This window comes from Staurois parvus, unplaced genomic scaffold (genome assembly GCF_062004578.1).
Source record: "Staurois parvus isolate SC_StPar_1 unplaced genomic scaffold, SC_StPar_1.0 ptg000315l, whole genome shotgun sequence".
Lineage (NCBI taxonomy): Eukaryota > Metazoa > Chordata > Amphibia > Anura > Ranidae > Staurois > Staurois parvus.
In genome coordinates, this window is record NW_028318111.1 from 4,215,611 (window position 1) to 4,233,871 (window position 18,261).

General features: G+C 46.1%; 2 protein-coding genes across 3 annotated transcripts in view; one reads left to right on the top strand and one right to left on the bottom strand.

Annotated features, from left to right (window-relative positions):
• RAB3GAP1 (RAB3 GTPase activating protein catalytic subunit 1) overlaps positions 1–1,582 on the bottom strand; it is a 204,090-nt gene extending 202,508 nt beyond the window's left edge. The window contains exon 1 of one of the 2 annotated variants that reach the window (XM_089683600.1): positions 1,450–1,582. In XM_089683600.1, the coding sequence (XP_089539726.1) occupies positions 1,450–1,467 (18 nt within the window). In that variant the 5' untranslated portion in view covers positions 1,468–1,582. The remainder of the gene's footprint in view (positions 1–1,449) is intronic. The other variant, XM_089683598.1, reaches the window with a different exon arrangement.
• An 11,379-nt stretch (positions 1,583–12,961) lies between these two features.
• MAP3K19 (mitogen-activated protein kinase kinase kinase 19) overlaps positions 12,962–18,261 on the top strand; it is an 85,359-nt gene continuing 80,059 nt past the window's right edge. Inside the window, exon 1 of the mRNA XM_089683601.1 lies at positions 12,962–13,115. Coding sequence (XP_089539727.1) covers positions 13,034–13,115 — 82 coding nt within the window. The 5' untranslated portion in view covers positions 12,962–13,033. The remainder of the gene's footprint in view (positions 13,116–18,261) is intronic.

Consider the following 18,261-nt stretch of genomic DNA (forward strand, 5'->3'; position numbering starts at 1 on the left):
CCCCCGCAACAATAGACACTTGAAACAAAATACATCCCCAGCAACAATAGATCCCCCACCAGCAACAATCTAACCTTCGAGCGACATAAGACCCCCAAAGCAACAACAGATTTCCTACCCCTAGCAACAATATACTCCGCAAGCAACAACAGATTCCTGCAGCCAAATACCCACCAGCAACAATAGACCCCCATGCCAACAACCACCCCCCTCCTCAACACTAAATTCCTATCAGCTACAACAGACCTCAAAGCAACAGTAAATCCCCCATCAGCATCAACTGATCCCCCCAGCAATATATAAGACCCCCAGAACCACAATTGATTTCCTAAATTAGCAACAATATACTTCCCAAGCAACATCAGACTCCTGCAACAAAAGACCACCGCCAACTATATACTCGCCCCCCTCCTCAACAGTAGATCCATATCCACTACAAACAGACCCTCAAGCAACTATAGATCCCCCGCAACAACATAAGACCCCCCCAACAACATTATATCCTCCACCAGTAACATAAGATCCCTCAATCGGCTACAATAGATACCTGCAACAAGATAAGCCCAGCAACAATAGATCCCCCCAGCAGCAAATGAAGACCCCCCCAGCCAAGCAAGAATAGACACTCAGCAACAAGAGTCCCGAAGCAGCAATAGATCTTTCACCAGTGACATAAGACCTCCCCAGCAGAATAAGGCACCTGCAGCAAAATAGCCCCCAGCAACAATAGACCCCCCACCAGCAACAGTACATCCCCCAGCAACAATAGAACCCCAATCAGCAACCGCAGATCAACCAGCAACAATAAATCCCCCAGCAGCAATAGTAGACCCCCACAAGCAACCATAAATCAACCGGCAACAATTGACCCCAACCAGCAACCGTAGACCCTCCCGCCCCACCAGCAACAGTATATTCCTCAACAATATAGCCCCCACCAGCAACTGTAGATCAACCAGCAACCGTAGATACCCAGCAGCAACCATAGATACCCAGCAGCAACCATAGATCCCCCAAAATAGACACCCCCCACCAGCAACAGTAGATCTCCCACCAGCACCCTTTGCTATTTCCTACATTCAGAACTGAGTTCCCTCTGCAACAAAAGCCCCAGCTTATGGGTCATGTTATGCTGGTTGCAGTAGTTCTTCTGCTCCCACTACCTGTGATTAGATGACTGATCACTGTCCCGGGAAGGGACCCCCTCTGATCACAGAGGCCCTGTCCTGGGCGGAGGCACTGCCAGCTGTATTATCAGTCCCACTCAGGGCAGGTTCTGGTTCTCTTCTTACCACACACAGAGTATGGGGGAGGGGGGGGGACCACGGAGTATGGGGGAGGGGGGGGAGTGTGGGGGAGGGAGAGGCCGTACTATACAGAATGACGTGCAGTGTGGAGCCCCGCACACCGCTCCATCCTCTGACAGCTGACACAGACCCGGTTACTCACATCACTGTCCGCCGCCATGTTGTCAGCCTGGTGACGTCAGCCCCGGAAGCCGGAACTAGAGCAAAACAAGCTGAGGGAGCTGGGGCGGGGCGGGGGATGGCTGGAGGGTACTTTGCCCCGCCCCCTCCTCCTCGTCTTGATTGAGCTGAGCAGTGTGTGCGGCTTGTACTGCGCTCCTGTGTATGTGGGAGGCAGAATGATGTGTGAATGGCTCCGCCTCTAACCCTCCCACTGCTGTGAGCCGTGTCATCTCCGCCTGACATTAGGCTATGGAAGTTCTTCCCTCACACCAACCATACACTTCATTTGTGACGTCACACAACTCCCTAATACAAGCAGGAAAAAGTTATGTTATTGTTTGATTAATAAAAATCAGAAAACATTCAGGCTGATGCTGTTGCGGTGCGTGCGCTATCTGGGCCTATCACATGGTTCCGTTATGGCGCGTTGTGATCAGGGGCGGACTGACAACTCATGGGGCCCCCGGGCAATAGGGGATCATGGGGCCCCTGTGTCCTTGCCCAAACTCAAAAAAGCCTATGAAAAAGGTACCAGGGGCATCTCATGGGGCCCCCTACTGACCCCGGGCCCTCGGGCAGTGCCTGAGTTTCCAAATGGTCAGTCCGCCCTGGTTGTGATAACACGCATTGCGTCAGACGTTAACAGGCGTGATAGCGGTCCATTGATTATGAGTCGGCTGACCGCGCACAAGAGCGGCCCCAAAACATGTACTGGCAGTGTTTTCATCACAACACCCCACCATACTGCCCGGTAGTGGGTTGTGGTGCGCTGCCTTCTACTCTATTCTTTTCTATTCTATTCCTTTATTTTCTATTGTATTCTACTCTTTTATTTACATTCCTTTCTATTCTGCTCTCTTTTCCTATATTCTTTTCTAATTTCGGAAGGCAGCTATATTCTATTTCATCCTTTTCTATCTTTCTTTTCTATTCCTTTATTGTCTATTCTATTTTATTCTAGTCTATTATTTTACATTCCGTTCTTTTCTGCTCTCTTTTACTCTATTATTTTCTAATTTCGGAAGGCAGCTATATTCTATTTCATTCTATTCTATTCTTTTATTTAAATTCTATTATTTTATTTTCTATTCTCATTCTCTATTTCTTTTTTGAATTTGATTTGAATTTCAGATTCATGGTTTCTACTGAAGTCCGGATACATCCAAATCTCCAAATAATGAAAACATTTTTGAATTTCGATTCAGAACAAAATGGACCGCAAATGTCTACTATTAACTACTATTAACTATTATGCAATTCAGTGTGGGCACCCTCAGAGAACCGTCAACTCTTAGGCCCCTTTAACACTGGTGGACTGATCGGGACCGCCTGTCCGTGTTTCAGGTGGACTCAATTGGGCCATCCATTGTCCTCTAAGGGGAGGTGGGTGTAAACGGATATGTGTCCACTAAAGACAGATGGATGGGGGAGCAGTGGAGTCAAACTCCATTTCATCGTGGGCCGTATCAGCATTATAGTTGCCCTCAAAGGGCCAATTGTTTCTGTAAGACTAGATGTCCAGAGCACCCCCCCCCCCAATTACATCAGATGACGTCCTCCCAGAACGAGAGAATCTTCTTGCGTCCATCATATTACTATATGGCAGGCGGGAGGTGGTTAAAATGGTCAACCCATCCCCTCTCACACAGCTACCCCCTCATCCCCCCTCTCCTTCGACATAACCCGCAGGGACTTCGTCACTGCTCAAACTCCCTCCAACCCTGTTCACCCTCACTCAGCTACCCCCTCATCACCCCTCTCCCACGGCCCCACCACTGCTCTGACTTCCACTTCCACCCCACCCCACATTCCTCATACTGAAGCCCCCTCAACACTCCGCACCTTTGACCTTAATACCATCGAGGAAGTCTCCAAGGACCTCCACTGGCTTCCGATTGCGCAACGGATCAAATTCAAAATCCTAACACTGACGTACAAAGCCGTCCACCATACTGCCCCGAACTACATCACTGACCTAATATCCAAGTACCGCCCAGCACACACACTCCGCTCCTCACAAGACCTCCTTCTCTCTAGTTCCCTGGTCTCCTCCTCTCATGCTCGCCTCCAGGACTTCTCCAGGGTGTCACCCATCCTCTGGAACTCCCTGCCCCAACCCATCAGATTATCACCTACTCTCCTCTCCTTTAGGCGCACCCTGAAAACCCAGCTCTTCAGGGAAGCCTACCCCACCCCCTGCTAACTTGCCAACCTCCTCCACTCTTCCTACCACTCCATCCCCCACAGCTATCTCCTCCTGTACCACCATCCCCTCCCTCCTAGATTGTAAGCTCGAAAGAGCAGGGCCCTCGATCCCTTCATATTTTGCATTGTATTGTATTGTTATTGTTCTGTCCCCCATTGTAATGTACAGCGCTGAGCGAACTATTGGCGCTTTATAAATACTGTATAATAATAATATTATAATGGGACAAGACAGGGGTGTCTGCTTTTGCCCCTGCTGTTTGTCTTATCTTTAGAGCCTCTCTTGGGGACAGTAGGAAATAGTTTGGCTGTAAAAGGGATAGAGATGGGAGAGAGAGAACACAAAGTTGCAGCATATGCCGATGACATGCTATTCTATGTGGTAAACCCTAGGCTGACACTACCCAATTTAATGATAATAATTAAATATTATGGAGATTTATCACATTTAAAAATCAACCTGTCAAAATCAGAGATCTTAAATGTTATTGTCCCAATAATAAAAAAAAAAGATTTTACAGAGAGAATTCCCCTTTACATGGAGAGAAAAATAACTAAAACATCTGGGAATAAAATTGACCCCGTCTTTTAAGAACCTATATGGATCAAACTACATTCCATTAATAAATGAGATAAAAGATGAATTTAGGAGAATCTCTTTAGGATCCTGGATAAAATAAATCTGGTAAAGATGATAATAGTCTCGAAAATCCTATATAAATTTCATATGCTACCTATATATCTACCTGCAACTTATTTTAAAATAATTTAAAAAATGATATTGAGATATATTTGGGGGAAATAAAAAAACAATAATAAGTTATGAAGTGCTGTGAAGAAATATAGAAAATGGGGGTTTAGATGTACCGGACTTTAATATTAATGTCACGTATTTTTGATTGCACATATAATGCACCAGGGAAACGTTGGGTTAATATAGAAAACACATTAAGTGAGACACAACTAGATAGGATTGTTTGTTTGCCACATCAGTATCATAAGTTGGCTGAAAGCACGAGCACTTATACACGAAATGTAATTAGGGTTTGGGAAATCATTCATAAGCAAATGGGTTGGGAGTATAACTCAACATTAATACCGTTGGTGGGAACAGACTTCTTCCTGCCAGGGAAGGAGAACATTTCTGTTAAATGGATTAAAAAAAAGGGAATACACAGTTAAAAGATATAATGAAAGCAGGAGAAATATGCTCCTTTTAGGAGTTAAAAAATAAGAAGGAAGTGTTTTTTATGTTAGATGAGTGGTGATATTTTCAATTAAGACACTGCTGCAATGCTCCCAAAGCTGCTAAGGAGAATGGAGGATTTGAATCGATTTGAACAACTGTTTAGCACAAGATATGAAAACATGGCACTTCCCGTATTTATAAAATCCTTACTGGAATAGCAGGATCTACTCCCCCGCCGTACATGGAGAAGTGGGAAAGGGAACTCGGAATATCATTTAACAAGCAGCAAAAAAAGAAAATATTTAGATTAACACATAGGGCTATAGATATGAAGGTGGTGGAAATGAATTATAAATGTTTAACTAGGTGGTATATTACACTGAGTGTGGCACATCAGCAACAAGCAGAGAAATCACCTATGTGTTGGAGGGGATGTGGGATTAAGGGCAGAATGGCACATATATGGTGGCAATGCCCTAAAATACAGGAGTATTGGGAAGAAAGAATTCAAACACAGAAGATTTTGTAGACTAATATCTCGAAGGACCCAGGTATATGCTTATTCCATAAAACTGAGGTTACAGTAGAAAAATACAAGAATATGATGATATTTCATTTAATAAACACAGCAAAGGGATTAATACCTAAATACTGGCAGGTACAGGAGGCACCAAAAATAAAGGACTGGAAAAATAGGGTAGAGGAACTTTACCACATCGTAGAAGATAAAATGAAGAGATTTAAAAAAAAGATGGGAAAGATGGGATGAGTTTAAAAGATCAAATAGATATGTTGAATTGGTAGAAATGGAGAACAATGAGAAGAGAGAACATGTCTAAAAAGGTAGGGAAATGAGAGGTGGAGGGAAAGGAAGGAGGAGAAGGAAGTCCTGAGAGTAATAGGGGGAGAGGAGGAACAGGGAGATAAGAGGAAAAGAAAAGGGAGTCGATAGAGGAGGGGGGGAGGTAGGGTTTTTGAGGGAGGGTAGTTGAGGAAATGTGAAAAGGAAAATGTTTTTTCTTGAAATGATGAGTAATGTTATAATTTATTTTTGTAATGTTGTAACGTTGAAACTAATAAAATATTTAAAGAAAAAAAAAAATTGTTGCTGGTAAAGAGTGAATTGCTTAGTGAACTAAACCCAGTGACAATCGCTCTCAGTGTGTAGGCACTTTGTGCAGGATGAGGCTGAGAGTGTCAATGTTGCAAATCAGTGACAGCATGGTGTGAGGTTTACCAGCCAGTTGTCAAGGCCCATGGAGGGCCATGTTTACCCACATAGGAATATACAGGTATTACGTGCAGTTCCATTGATTGGCATCCACGTGAGTGCATGGATCCAAACGCAGACAGTGTGAGACATGCACCCACATGGATTTCATATTAGGAGCAGTATGCCAGTTTTCCTACCGGAAACAATACGCATTTTGATGACGTCAGACGTCACATGTGCTGATCCCGGACATCTTGGAGACTCTGCCAAGCTCCACCATCCATGCTGCATATGCACGGCACCATCTGCTGGCAGACACCTTGGAGATTCCACCAGGCTTACCATCCATGTTGCACATGCACAGCACCACCTGCTGATGGACTCAATAGATCTCCTCTCTGGATCAGACACACAACATCTGGCTACAGACGTCTCACCCTCTTACCCATGAGCCTGTTTTTTAATTCTAAGATGTGAGTTAAACCATTTTAAAACACTCCCTGAAATATTAAGCAAAGCCTTTCCTTTATATTCATGAGATCAGTCAATTAATCATTTAACCACATGCCGCCCAGCCACTGTAGAAATACGTTGGCAGGGCTGGGCAAAACCACGTTTTGAAACATGTGTTTTCAAAACAGGTAGGGGGCGCGTGCGAGGTGCTCCGCCGCGCTACCTGTCCTGCCGATCACGGCCGCGGATGTCAGTCACCGGGTCACAGGTGATCATTACCGGCTGTGTCCCAGCGATTGGGGGCAATCACTGACAGAGAGCAGGGCTGCAGTAGCTCTGCTCTCTGTCAGTTCCCTGACAGCTCCTGACATGCTGATCGGGACAGAAGAGTTTATCTGTCCAGATCAGTGTATCTCAGTGCAGTACACACCCCCGCCCCCTAGTAAAACACTCCCCTCACACAGTTAACCCTTTCACTGAATAATAAAGTTAACCCCTTCCTCCCCAGTGCCATTAGTACAGTGTCAGTGTTTTTTTTTTTGCACTGATCACTGTATTGGTGTCACTGGGGATGTCAGTGACCCGAAGTCAGTTCCCCCCCAGTGTCAGAATGTCCGCCGCAGTCCTGCAGTCCCGCCATAAGTCGCTGATCGCCGCCATAAGTCGCTGATCGCCGCCATAAGTCGCTGATCGCCGCCATTATTAGTATATAAAAAAATTAAAAATCCCAGTATCTTTCCCACCATTTGTAAACGCTATAACTTTCAAGTAAACCAATTAATTTACACGTATTGGGTTTTTTTTTTAGCAAAGATTTGTCGCAGAATGCATTTTGGCAGAAATTTATGACTAAATTTGATTTTTTAATTTTTTTTTACTGGACATGTTTTATAGCAAAAAGTCCAAAATATTGTTTTTTTTCCTCAAAATTTTTTTCTATAGCGCAAAAAATAAAAAACGCATAGGCGATCAAATACCACCGAAAGAAAGCTCAATTTGTGGGAAAAAAGGATGTAAATTTCATTTATGTACCGTATTGCATGACCGCGCAATTGTCCGTTAAACTAGCGCAGCTCTGTATAGCAGAAAAATGGCGTAAATTGCAGTATCTATACCATAGTTTGTAGACGCTATCCTTTTCCATCTTTATAAAGTTCCATTACCTTGTTACGCAGGTCTTTTAACTGTTCTTTTCTTCTCCCCATGGCTCAGTATCTAGCCTGCTCAGTGCATCCACGTGAGAGCTACAAACTCTCTTACTATTTATACACAGATGCTAGTTATTTAAAAAGCCAAAGATGTGGGAAATGAATCTTAAATTGTCATTTTAACCCGTGAGTGTCACCTTGTGTGTCTGTACCAAGGTCAAACATTCCAGGGGATGTAAACGTTTGATCCGGGCTATTTGGGTGATTTTTGTTGTCATTATTATTCAAAAAGGAGCCAAACAACTATGTGATAATAAATGGCTTCATATGATCACTATCCTTAAATAAAAGACACTTTTTTGACATGATCAGTCATATTTTCTACAGTATGTCAATGGCAAAATGTCACGATTCCTGCCAGGGTAGGCAAGCCTTTGAGCCGAACTGTATGTAAAGTGTATGTACAAAGCCATCAGTCTCCTGGACATGAAGCAAGAAAGGCAATAATCCCAGCCGTGTCTAAGAGACAATCGCCATTGACACAGCAGACAATGGGCATTAGTTCAGGTCAGCCTACTCCGGAGAAGCACAAGAGGGGAATTTTCCTCGTATTCATTTCCTGCTCAGATAAGCTCTCTTCTATACAGTAAGAATGATCTAAACGGCCAGATCCATAAAATCCACTTTGTACAAAGGCACGGGTATGCAGAATCACATTTTAAATCAATGATTCTTCCATCATATTCTTTAGAACAGTATTGTGCCCAAAACCAAAAAATGTAATATATTGCAGCTTACCATACATTAGATGTGGTGGCTGCATTCATTTTCTTTTTGAAGCTTTTTTCTCCTCTGTTTTCACCTGGGGATCTGCCCACTAACACACCTCCTGTATTAGAGCACCCCCCACTCTGGATGAAGGAGCACAGGGGGCACCTTTGGATGGCAGCATTGTCAGTCTGGGGGGAGTGGAGTGTGAGATGTACTAGCAAATTTAAATACACTAACCAATTGAGGCCAAACCAGCTCAGATTTTACAATCCGTTACAGCAAATTAATTTTTTTTAGGATAAAGGCTTTACATAAATGACTAAAGCTGATCATAGTAAGCACCCCTGTTAGTGGTAAATGGTTTGTCTCAACCAGGGGCGGACTGACCATTTGGAAACTCGGGCACTGCCTGAGGGCCCGGGGTCAGTAGGGGGCCCCATGAGATGCCCCTGGTACCTTTTTCATAGGCTTTTTTGAGTTTGGGCAAGGACACAGGGGCCCCATGATCCCCTATTGCCCGGGGGCCCCATGAGTTGTCAGTCCACCCCTGGTCTCAACCGTCCAACTGCTACATCTGCAAGAGAGTTGTTCTTTTGAAAAATAACAGACTTACCGGCTGGATCACCAGGTGAAAATAAAAGAAAGAAAGCCTAAAAAAGAAAACTAATGCAGCCATCACATCTAGGAATAAATGTTTGCTTTTGGGTTTAATACGGCAGTGCATGTTAACCTCCCAGTCCTTTCCGCAGGCAGCTCAGGTCACTTCTATATCACCTTGTCATCTCCTTCTTCCAGGCTGACATCTTTGTTGTCATACTGATTGTTTGATAGTCATCTCCCTGGGAAGTTGCAGTCTGCGGGTCACCGTACGGCCGGCCCGTGTAGCAGAGCCCTAAGGGTGGCCACACACACTGTACATCGATATGATCATTCATCGGTGTGATCAATGTGATTAAAAATGAGTATTAGGCAGGCCATAGATGGGCCGTTTATCGAACAAATTTTCGGACGATAAACGAAAAATTGGTCAGCCCCGTTGCCAATGCTGCCACCCATGTCCACGAAAAACGCCCGTTTTTCCCGGATTTTCCAGCATGACCAATAAAAATAAATGAGGAGATCCACGAAAAATGGCCGACGGGCTGGCCCCACTAACGGCGTGATTATCGGCGGATTTTTCGTGCGGACAAAAATGCGGCCGATAAACGACCCGTCTATGGCCTGCATTATGGCTGATGCCACTAAACTGACCAAATATAATAACAATTGTAAACCACAGACCCTCTGATCAATCGATTAGGTGAGCTTTTCAATAGTCTTCGACAGTGGTAACTCGGTCGGCCATGAATCGTTTCAGAGCTGCACGTGTGTCAGACAACTGATCATAATGGCGGCCATACATAGAATGCCTTTATATATAATTGTGTTGTTGGTCAATTTAGGCTCCGTTCACACCAATGCATTTTTTTGTGCTTTTTGCTTTTTACAGAAACGCACAACAGTCCATTTAACTTGGTTTCCTATTTAACATGTTCACATTTATGCTTTTTTGAGCTGCTGCGTTTTTGGAAAGGGTCAGGGACTTCTTTAAAAGCAAAAAGCAGAAAAGCATTTTTTGCATTTTGGCTGCGTTTTTGCCGCATATTTGATGCATTTTTTTATGCATTTTGAGTTTTAAATCTGCCTAGCAACAAGAAAAAGAAAAAAACACAAAACTCTTCAAAAACGCGGCAAAAACGCAGGTGCAATAATGCAAAAAGCAACACAAAACGCAATGCAGAAATGGCTCAAACGCAACTTGCATAGGTGTGAACCTAGCCTTAGGGAGAGTCCCCCTCTATGTGTCCCTGGTAGGGAGATTCCCCCTCTATGTGTCCCTGGTAGGGAGATTCCCCCTCTATGTGTCCCTGGTAGGGAGATTCCCCCTCTATGTGTCCCTGGTAGGGAGATTCCTCTTCTATGTGTCCCTGGTAGGGAGATTCCTCTTCTATGTGTCCCTGGTAGGGAGATTCCCCCTCTATGTGTCCCTGGTAGGGAGATTCCCCTTCTATGTGTCCCTGGTAGGGAGATTCCTCTTCTATGTGTCCCTGGTAGGGAGATTCCCCCTCTATGTGTCCCTGGTAGGGAGATTCCCCCTCTATGTGTCCCTGGTAGGGAGATTCCTCTTCTATGTGTCCCTGATAGGGAGATTCCCTCTCTGTTTGTCCTGTTTACCATTATCATTGAAAGTGAAAGTAAAAGAAAATTCCAAATTTTGGGTTGTCCCCAGAAAAGTAATAGAGGGGACATCTTCCAATGGGGACACTATTTCTGGTGACCTAGGGGGGGCCCCAAGGAATGCCCTTCATTTGCAGAGATTTTCTCTCACTTCCTGTTTGTCTATGGAACAGGAAGTGAAGGGAAATCTCCCCAATGGGACACAGATGACAGAAAAAAAATCTGACAGGGGTTATAACCCTCCCTTGCTCCAATCCATCCAAAATAAAATATGAAAAAAAAGGTTTTGCCTATAGTTCCACTTTAACTATCAGTCAAAAAACCGTCCTATGATGAGTCCCCTTCGGAGAAGCGTGGATCCCTGTCCTATGATGTGCCCCCTTGGAGAAGCGTGGATCCCTGTCCTATGATGGGCCTCCCTCAGAGAATTGTGGATCCCTGTCCTATTCTTGGGCCCCTCAGAGAAGCGTGGAACCCTGTCCTATGCTGGGCCCCCTTGGAGAAGCATGGATGCCTGTCCTATGCTGGGCCCCCTCGGAGAAGTGTGGATCCCTGTCCTTTGATAGGGCCCCCTCGGAGAAGCGTGGATCCCTGCCCTATGCTGGGCCCCCTTGGAGAAGCATGGATGCCTGTCCTATGCTGGGCCCCCTCGGAGAAGTGTGGATCCCTGTCCTTTGATAGGGCCCCCTCGGAGAAGCGTGGATCCCTGCCCTATGCTGGGCCCCCTCGGAGAAGCGTGGATCCCTGCCCTATGATGGGGGCCCCCTCGGAGAAAAGTGGATCCCTGTCCTAGGCTGGGCCCCCTTGGAGAAGCATGGATCCCTGTCCTTTGATGGGCTCCCCTTGGAGAAGAGTGGATCCCTGTCCTATGTTAGGGCCCCTCAGAGAAGCGTAGATCCCCGTACTATGCTGAGTCCTCTCGGAGAAGCGTAGATCCCTGTCCTATGCTGGGTCCCCTCGGAGAAGCGTTGATTCCTGTCCTATGCTGGGTCCCCTCGGAGAAGCGTAGATCCCTGTCCTATGCTGGGTCCCCTCGGAGAAGCGTAGATCCCTGTCCTATGCTGGGTCCCCTTGGAGAAGCGTTGATCTCTGTCCTATGCTGCTGGGGCCCCTCAGAGAAGCATAGATCCCTGTCCTATGCTGGGGCCCCTCAGAGAAGCGTAGATCCCTGTCCTATGCTTGGCCCCCTCAGAGAAGCGTGGATCCCTGTCCAATGCTGGGGCCCCTCAGAGAAGCGTAGATCCCTGTCCTATGCTGATGCCTCTCAGAGAGGCGTTGATCCCTGTCCTATGCTTGGCCCCCTTAGAGAGGCGTGGATCCCTGTCCTATGATGGGGCTCCCTCGGAGAAGTGTGGTTCCCTGTCCTATGCTGGGGCCCCTTGGAGAAGCATGGATCCCTGTCCTATGATGGGGCCCCCTCGGAGAAGTGTGGATCCCTGTCCTATGCTGGGGCCCCTTGGAGAAGCATGGATCCCTGTCCTATGATGGGGCCCCTTGGAGAAGTGTGGATCCCTGTCCTATGCTTGGCCCCCTCAGAGAGGCGTGGATCCCTGTCCTATGATGGGGCCCCCTCGGAGAAGTGTTGATCCCTGTACTATGCTGGGGCCCCTTGGAGAAGCATGGATCCCTGTCCTATGATGGGGCCCCTTGGAGAAGCATGGATCCCTGTTTCTATGATGGGGCCCCCTCAGAGAAGTGTGGATCCCTGTCCTATGCTGGGGCCCCTTGGAGAAGCATGGATCCCTGTCCTATGATGGGGCCCCCTCGGAGAAGTGTGGATCACTGTCCTATGATGGGGCCCCTTGGAGAAGTGTGGATCCCTGTCCTATGCTGGGGCCCCTTGGAGAAGCATGGATCCCTGTCCTATGATGGGGCCCCCTCGGAGAAGTGTGGATCCCTGTCCTATGCTGGGGCCTCTCAGAGAGGCGTTGATCCCTGTCCTATGCTTGGCCCCCTCAGAGAGGCATTGATCCCTGTCCTATGCTTGGCCCCCTCAGAGAGGCGTGGATCCCTGTCCTATGATGGGGCCCCCTCGGAGAAGTGTGGATCCCTGAAGCATGGATCCCTGTCCTATGCTGGAGCCCCTTGGAGAAGCATGGATCCCTGTCCTATGATGGGGCCCCCTCGGGAAGTGTGGATCCCTGTGTAGGATGAGGTCATGCGGAGTATTTCAGCCTGGCAGTCCCGCCTATGGGACAATCACAAAGACTCAGCTGACTGCTGGTTGTCATGGCAGCAATGTGTAAACTAAAAGCTTCCTTTCAGTGGCGTCCAGCTCCTACAGTCTGAGGATCACTGCAGCCAGAAATGGTTGTACAGATGGTGATCATGGACTGAGAGTTCCCACCTTCCAGACAGGACAAGTGCCATGCCAGTGAGCGTCTGCCAGAACACCTACCGGAGTCTCTCCAGACAGCCACCATCCCTGGTGATTAGCCAATCCCAGACAGGTAACTGCTTTTCCTTTGAGGTTACATCTCTGATCATGTTTCATGGATGATGTATCAAGTTGTGTAATCGCACTTTGAGGCCAATCGCTGGCCTTACAGCTGTAGAATTATGTACCAACGTTCGGATGAGAAAGTCTAAAAATCGCTCATCCGACTATTCAATGGTGCCTTCATGGACGCGACTAATCTTGAACGATTTATTTTTTGGAGTGCCACGTCAATGTCTGGATTTTTGTAGAATGATCGTTCTACTTCTGGATGAACTTGTACACAGGGCCTGTGCTAGACTATTTTGTGCCCTAAGCAAGACCCTGTGTGCAACATCTTGGTTCCAGACCAACAAGATGGACGTTATGGAGTGGCCAGCCCAATCCCCGGATCTTAATCCAACAGAAAACTTGTGGGGTGACATCAAAAATGCCGTTTCTGAGGCCAAACCAAGAAATAGAGAAGAACTGTGGAATGTCGTCCAATCATCCTTGGCTGGAATACCTGATCACAGGGGCCAGAAGTTGGGTGACTCCATGCAACACAGATGTACAGCAGTTCTCAGAAACAGTGCGACTACAACCAAATATTCATGAAGTCATTCAAAGGAAAGCAAAATCTTCAAACATTTTTCAGTTTATATAGTGAATGTTTGAGTTTGTAAAGAAGAATACAAACACGGCTATTTTTTTTGAACAGTCTAATATTCACTTTTCTGCAATTTTTTTTAGAGGAACAACACAAATTTGATCTATTTTTCTTCATGTTTTGATTTGGAATAGAATGTGTCGTGTTCCCAATGCATTTGTGTGGATGGAAATAAAAGCTATTAGAAGGATTTTGAGCTTTATTCACTTTTTTCAACACACTGCTAGTGCATTTGCGAGGAGTTTGCAGGGAGTTTGAAGGGTGTTTGCAGGGCATTTGTGAGGAGTTTGCGAAGAGTTTGCAGGACGTTTTTCAGGGTACTTGTGAGGAGTTTGTAGGGTGTTTGCGCGGCGTTTGCATGGTACTGGCAAGGAGTTTGTCAAGAGTTTGCAGGGTGTTTGCAGGGCATTTGCAAGGAGTTTGCGGGGTTTTTGCAGGGTGTTTGCAAGGAGTTTGCGGGACGTTTGCGAGGATTTTGCAGCGAGCAGTTTGCGGGGTGTTTGCGAGGAGATTGTGGGGCGTTTTCAAGGAGTTTGCGGGGCGTTTGCGAGGAATTTGCAGCGAGGAGTTTGCGGGGCGTTTGCGAGGAGATTGTGGGGCGTTTGTGAGGAATTTGCAAGGAGTTTGCAGGGCGTTTGCAGGGAGTTTGCAAGGAGTCTGCGGGACATTTGTGAGGAGTTTGCAGGCAGTTTGCAGGGAGTTTGTGGGATTTTTGCAGGGCTTTGCGAGGAGTTTGTGGGATTTTTGCAGGGCGTTTGTGAGGAGTTTGCAAGGTGTTATACCATTAGCGTTTATTATAGGCGTTTACAAGGAGTTTTTGGGGCGTTTGCGGGGAGTTTGTGAGGAGTTTGCAGTGAGCAGTTTGCGGGGCGTTTGCAAGGAGTTTGCGAAGAGTTTGTAGGGCATTTGCAAGGAGTTTGCGGGGCGTTTGCGAGGAATTTGCAGCTAGGAGTTTGTGCAGCGTTTGCGAGGAGTTTGCGGGGAGTTTGTGAGGAGTGTGCAGTGAGCAGTTTGCGGGGCGTTTGCAAGGAGTTTGCGAAGAGTTTGTAGGGCATTTGCAAGGGGTTTGCGGGGCGTTTGTGAGGAATTTGCAGCTAGGAGTTTGCGCAGCGTTTGTGAGGAGTTTGCGGGGAATTTGCAAAGAGTTTGCGGGATTTTTGCAGGGCGTTTGCGAGGAGTTTGCAGGGCGTTTGTGAGGATTTTATTCATTTTATTCTCCTGATTACAATAATTAAAGTGGTAGTAAATCGCAAAAAAAAAAAAATCTAAAAAATTCTCCCTGCAACTTAAGAACATAATGTACTAGTATGCATCGCATACTAGCACATTATAATTACATAGTTAGTCTGGCTGAAAAAAGACAAAAGTCCATCCAGTTCAACCATTAAAAAAAAAAAAAGTTATAATCCTATACTCACAGTTGATCCAGAGGAAGGCAAAAAACCCAGCAAAGCATGATCCAATTTGCTCCTGCAGGGGAACAATTCCTTCCTGATCCCCGAGAGGCAATCGGATATTCCCTGGATCAAATTTACCTATAAATGTTATATCCAGTTATATTCTGTGTATTTAAGAAAGAATCCAGGACTTTTTTAAAGCAATCCACTGAGCTGGCCAGAACCAACTCTTGAGGGAGTCTATTCCACATTTTCACAGCTCTCACTGTGAAGAAACCTTTCCGTGTTTGGAGATTACATTTCTTTTCCTCCAGACGTAAAGAGCGCCCCCTTGTCCTCTGTGATGACCTCAGGGGGAATAACTCTACACCAAGTTCACTATATGAACCATATATATATATGTATTTATACATAGACGTGGACAGCATGCCATCCATTTAGAGTGCAGTGCGCATGCGTCAGTGATGTCACCGGCACTGCTAAAGTAACAGTGCACATTTAGAAGATATTTACAGTACCTACAGGTAAACCTTGTTAACCTTGTTATAGTAATATGACGGACGGAAGGCAGTTCTCTCGTTCTGGGACGATGTCATATGATGTCCTCCCATTCTAACCGCGCACAAGCGGCTCCCAGTGAGCGCAGTGTGGCGATCGGCAGTGTGCTGTGTCCCTCGGACACTGCGGATCACCGATTCACGGAAAGAGCCGAAGATGTCGGCTCGGTCATGTGATCAGCTGTGTCCAATCACAGCCGATCACATGTAAACAGGAAAATGCCGGTTATCAGCATTTTTCTCCCCACGAGCTGTCACGCTGACAGCTCGAGAGGAGAGGAGAGCCGGTAATCGGCATCCCTCAGAGGGGACATCTACACTGATCATCAGGGCGCTGATGATCAGTGTGCCTTGATGATCTGTGTAGCCTCAGCAGCGCCACCTGTCAGTGTCCATCAGTGCCAGCACTTAGTGCTCATCCATGCCACCTGCCAGTGCCACATCAGTGCCACATTTCAGTGCCCATCAGTGCCACATATCAGTGCCCATCATATCAGTGCCTTTCAGTGTCACCCATCAGTGCCAGTCAGTGCCACCTATCAATGCCAGTCAGTGCCACCTATCAATGCCAGTCAGTGCCACCTATCAGTGCTGCCAATCAGTGCCACCTATCAGTGCCAGTCAATGCCGCCTATCAGTGCTTGTCAGTGCTGCCTATCAGTGCCTGTCAGTGCTATTAGTGCCGCCTAATAGTGCCAGTCAGTGCCACCTAACAGTGCCAGTCAGTGCCACCTATCAGTGCCACCTATTAGTGCCGCCTATCAGTGCCATATATGAGTGCTGCCTTTCAGTGCCCATCAGTGATGTCTGTCAATGCCCATCAGTGCCACCTACCAGTGCCTCCTCATCCGTGCCCATCAGTACCACCTATCAGTGTCCATCAGTGCAGCCTATCAGTGCCCATCAGTGCAGCCTCATTAGCGCACATCAGTGAAGGAGAAGAATCAATTATTTACAAAATTTTATAACAAAAACTAAGAAAAAACTTTTTTTTTTTTAAATTGTCAGTGGTTTTTGGTTTGTTTAAGAAAAAATAAAAAACCCAGAGGTGATTAAATACCACCAAAATAAAGCTCTATCTGTCACAAAAAAATGATAAACATTTCATATGGGTACAGTGTTGCATGACCGCGCAATTGTCATTCAAAGTGCAACAGCGCTGAAAGCTGGAAATTGGCCTGGGCAGGAAGGGGGTATAAGTGCCCTGTAGGGCACCTAGGAGAATCGGAGCATCGTCATGACGTCACTTCCGGTTATGGCAGAATGTAAACAAGGAAATTTTTTTTAGGCAAGCATTAGATCAATGTTTTTCTTGTTTGTTTTTTTTAATCTGATGCTTTCCAATGTAGAGGGGAGACATTTGGTCTTGTAGAGTTGAAAGCACCTCCAAAAGTCCAGGGGTGTTACTATCCACCTATTTCCTATGTCTGAAAGGTCAACAGTCTTGCCACCTTTGCCTCTCTCCGTGGGTCCTCTCTAGGCCAATGTTGGAAAGGTCTATCATCTAGACCAGTGTTTCCCAACCTTTTTTCAGTCACGGCACCCTTTAAAATTATGGACAGTCTTGAGGCACCCCATTCTAAAATATAAGAAACTATTCCAATAGTTGCAGCAACATCCACACTTGTAGGACACCCAACATTAGAGGTGATTTATTAACTAAAAGGCAGGCCTGTCCACCCACTGGCTTGTATACAAGTTTTGGGCAATTTTTAGACATTTTGCCAAGGCACCCCTGAAGAAACCTCAAGACACCCCCAGGGTGCCTGGGCACCCTGGTTGAGAAAGGCTGATCTAGAGAAAATTAAGGGTTTTCATGTAGTGCCATGTGAGGAGAATTTTATTGCCAATTATGGTTTCCATACTGAGGAAAAAACTGTACAAAAAAAATGGCAACCACCCCAACCTATAACTAGCCTTTACAGCAAAGTGCACATGGACGGGCAATCCACAAACAAAGGATTTCCCAGCACACTTACCAGCCAGACTGCAAAATAACTGAATTGTCCTAACACTCTGCGTTAAAAACAGAGGGGCTTGTTTGCACAAATTTGCAATTATATGCGTAAGCGGCAGTGCCCACTCCAAGGGATCTCTGTATATACTGCGGTCCTAACTCTATAATTTTCAGATCCTCCATAGTAGGAACACATATAACAATGGATAGGATGAGGGCTGGTGTGCCTGGAGGGAGCCCACTGCTTCTTAAAGGCACAGGGATGCTTGTGATGCCCATCTTACGCATATACTGTATTTGCAAATGTGTGCAAAAATTTGTTTGCAAAAGCCCTCTGTTTTTAATGTAGACTATTAGACAAGGCAATTTGGTTGTTTTTCAGGCTGGCTGGTAAGTGTGCTGGTAAATCTTTTGTTTGTTTGCGATGTGCGTTGGCCTTCCATGTTGTGTACCGTACTCTGAAGGCTAGTTATAGGTCATGGTGGTTGCCATTTTTTTGTACAGTTGGTTGAATGGCTGCAGGGACTCGCTGTTATATTTGATTCTATTATGAAGGCTCTGAAAAGTTATTAGTTATTACAGTATATACAGAGGTCCCT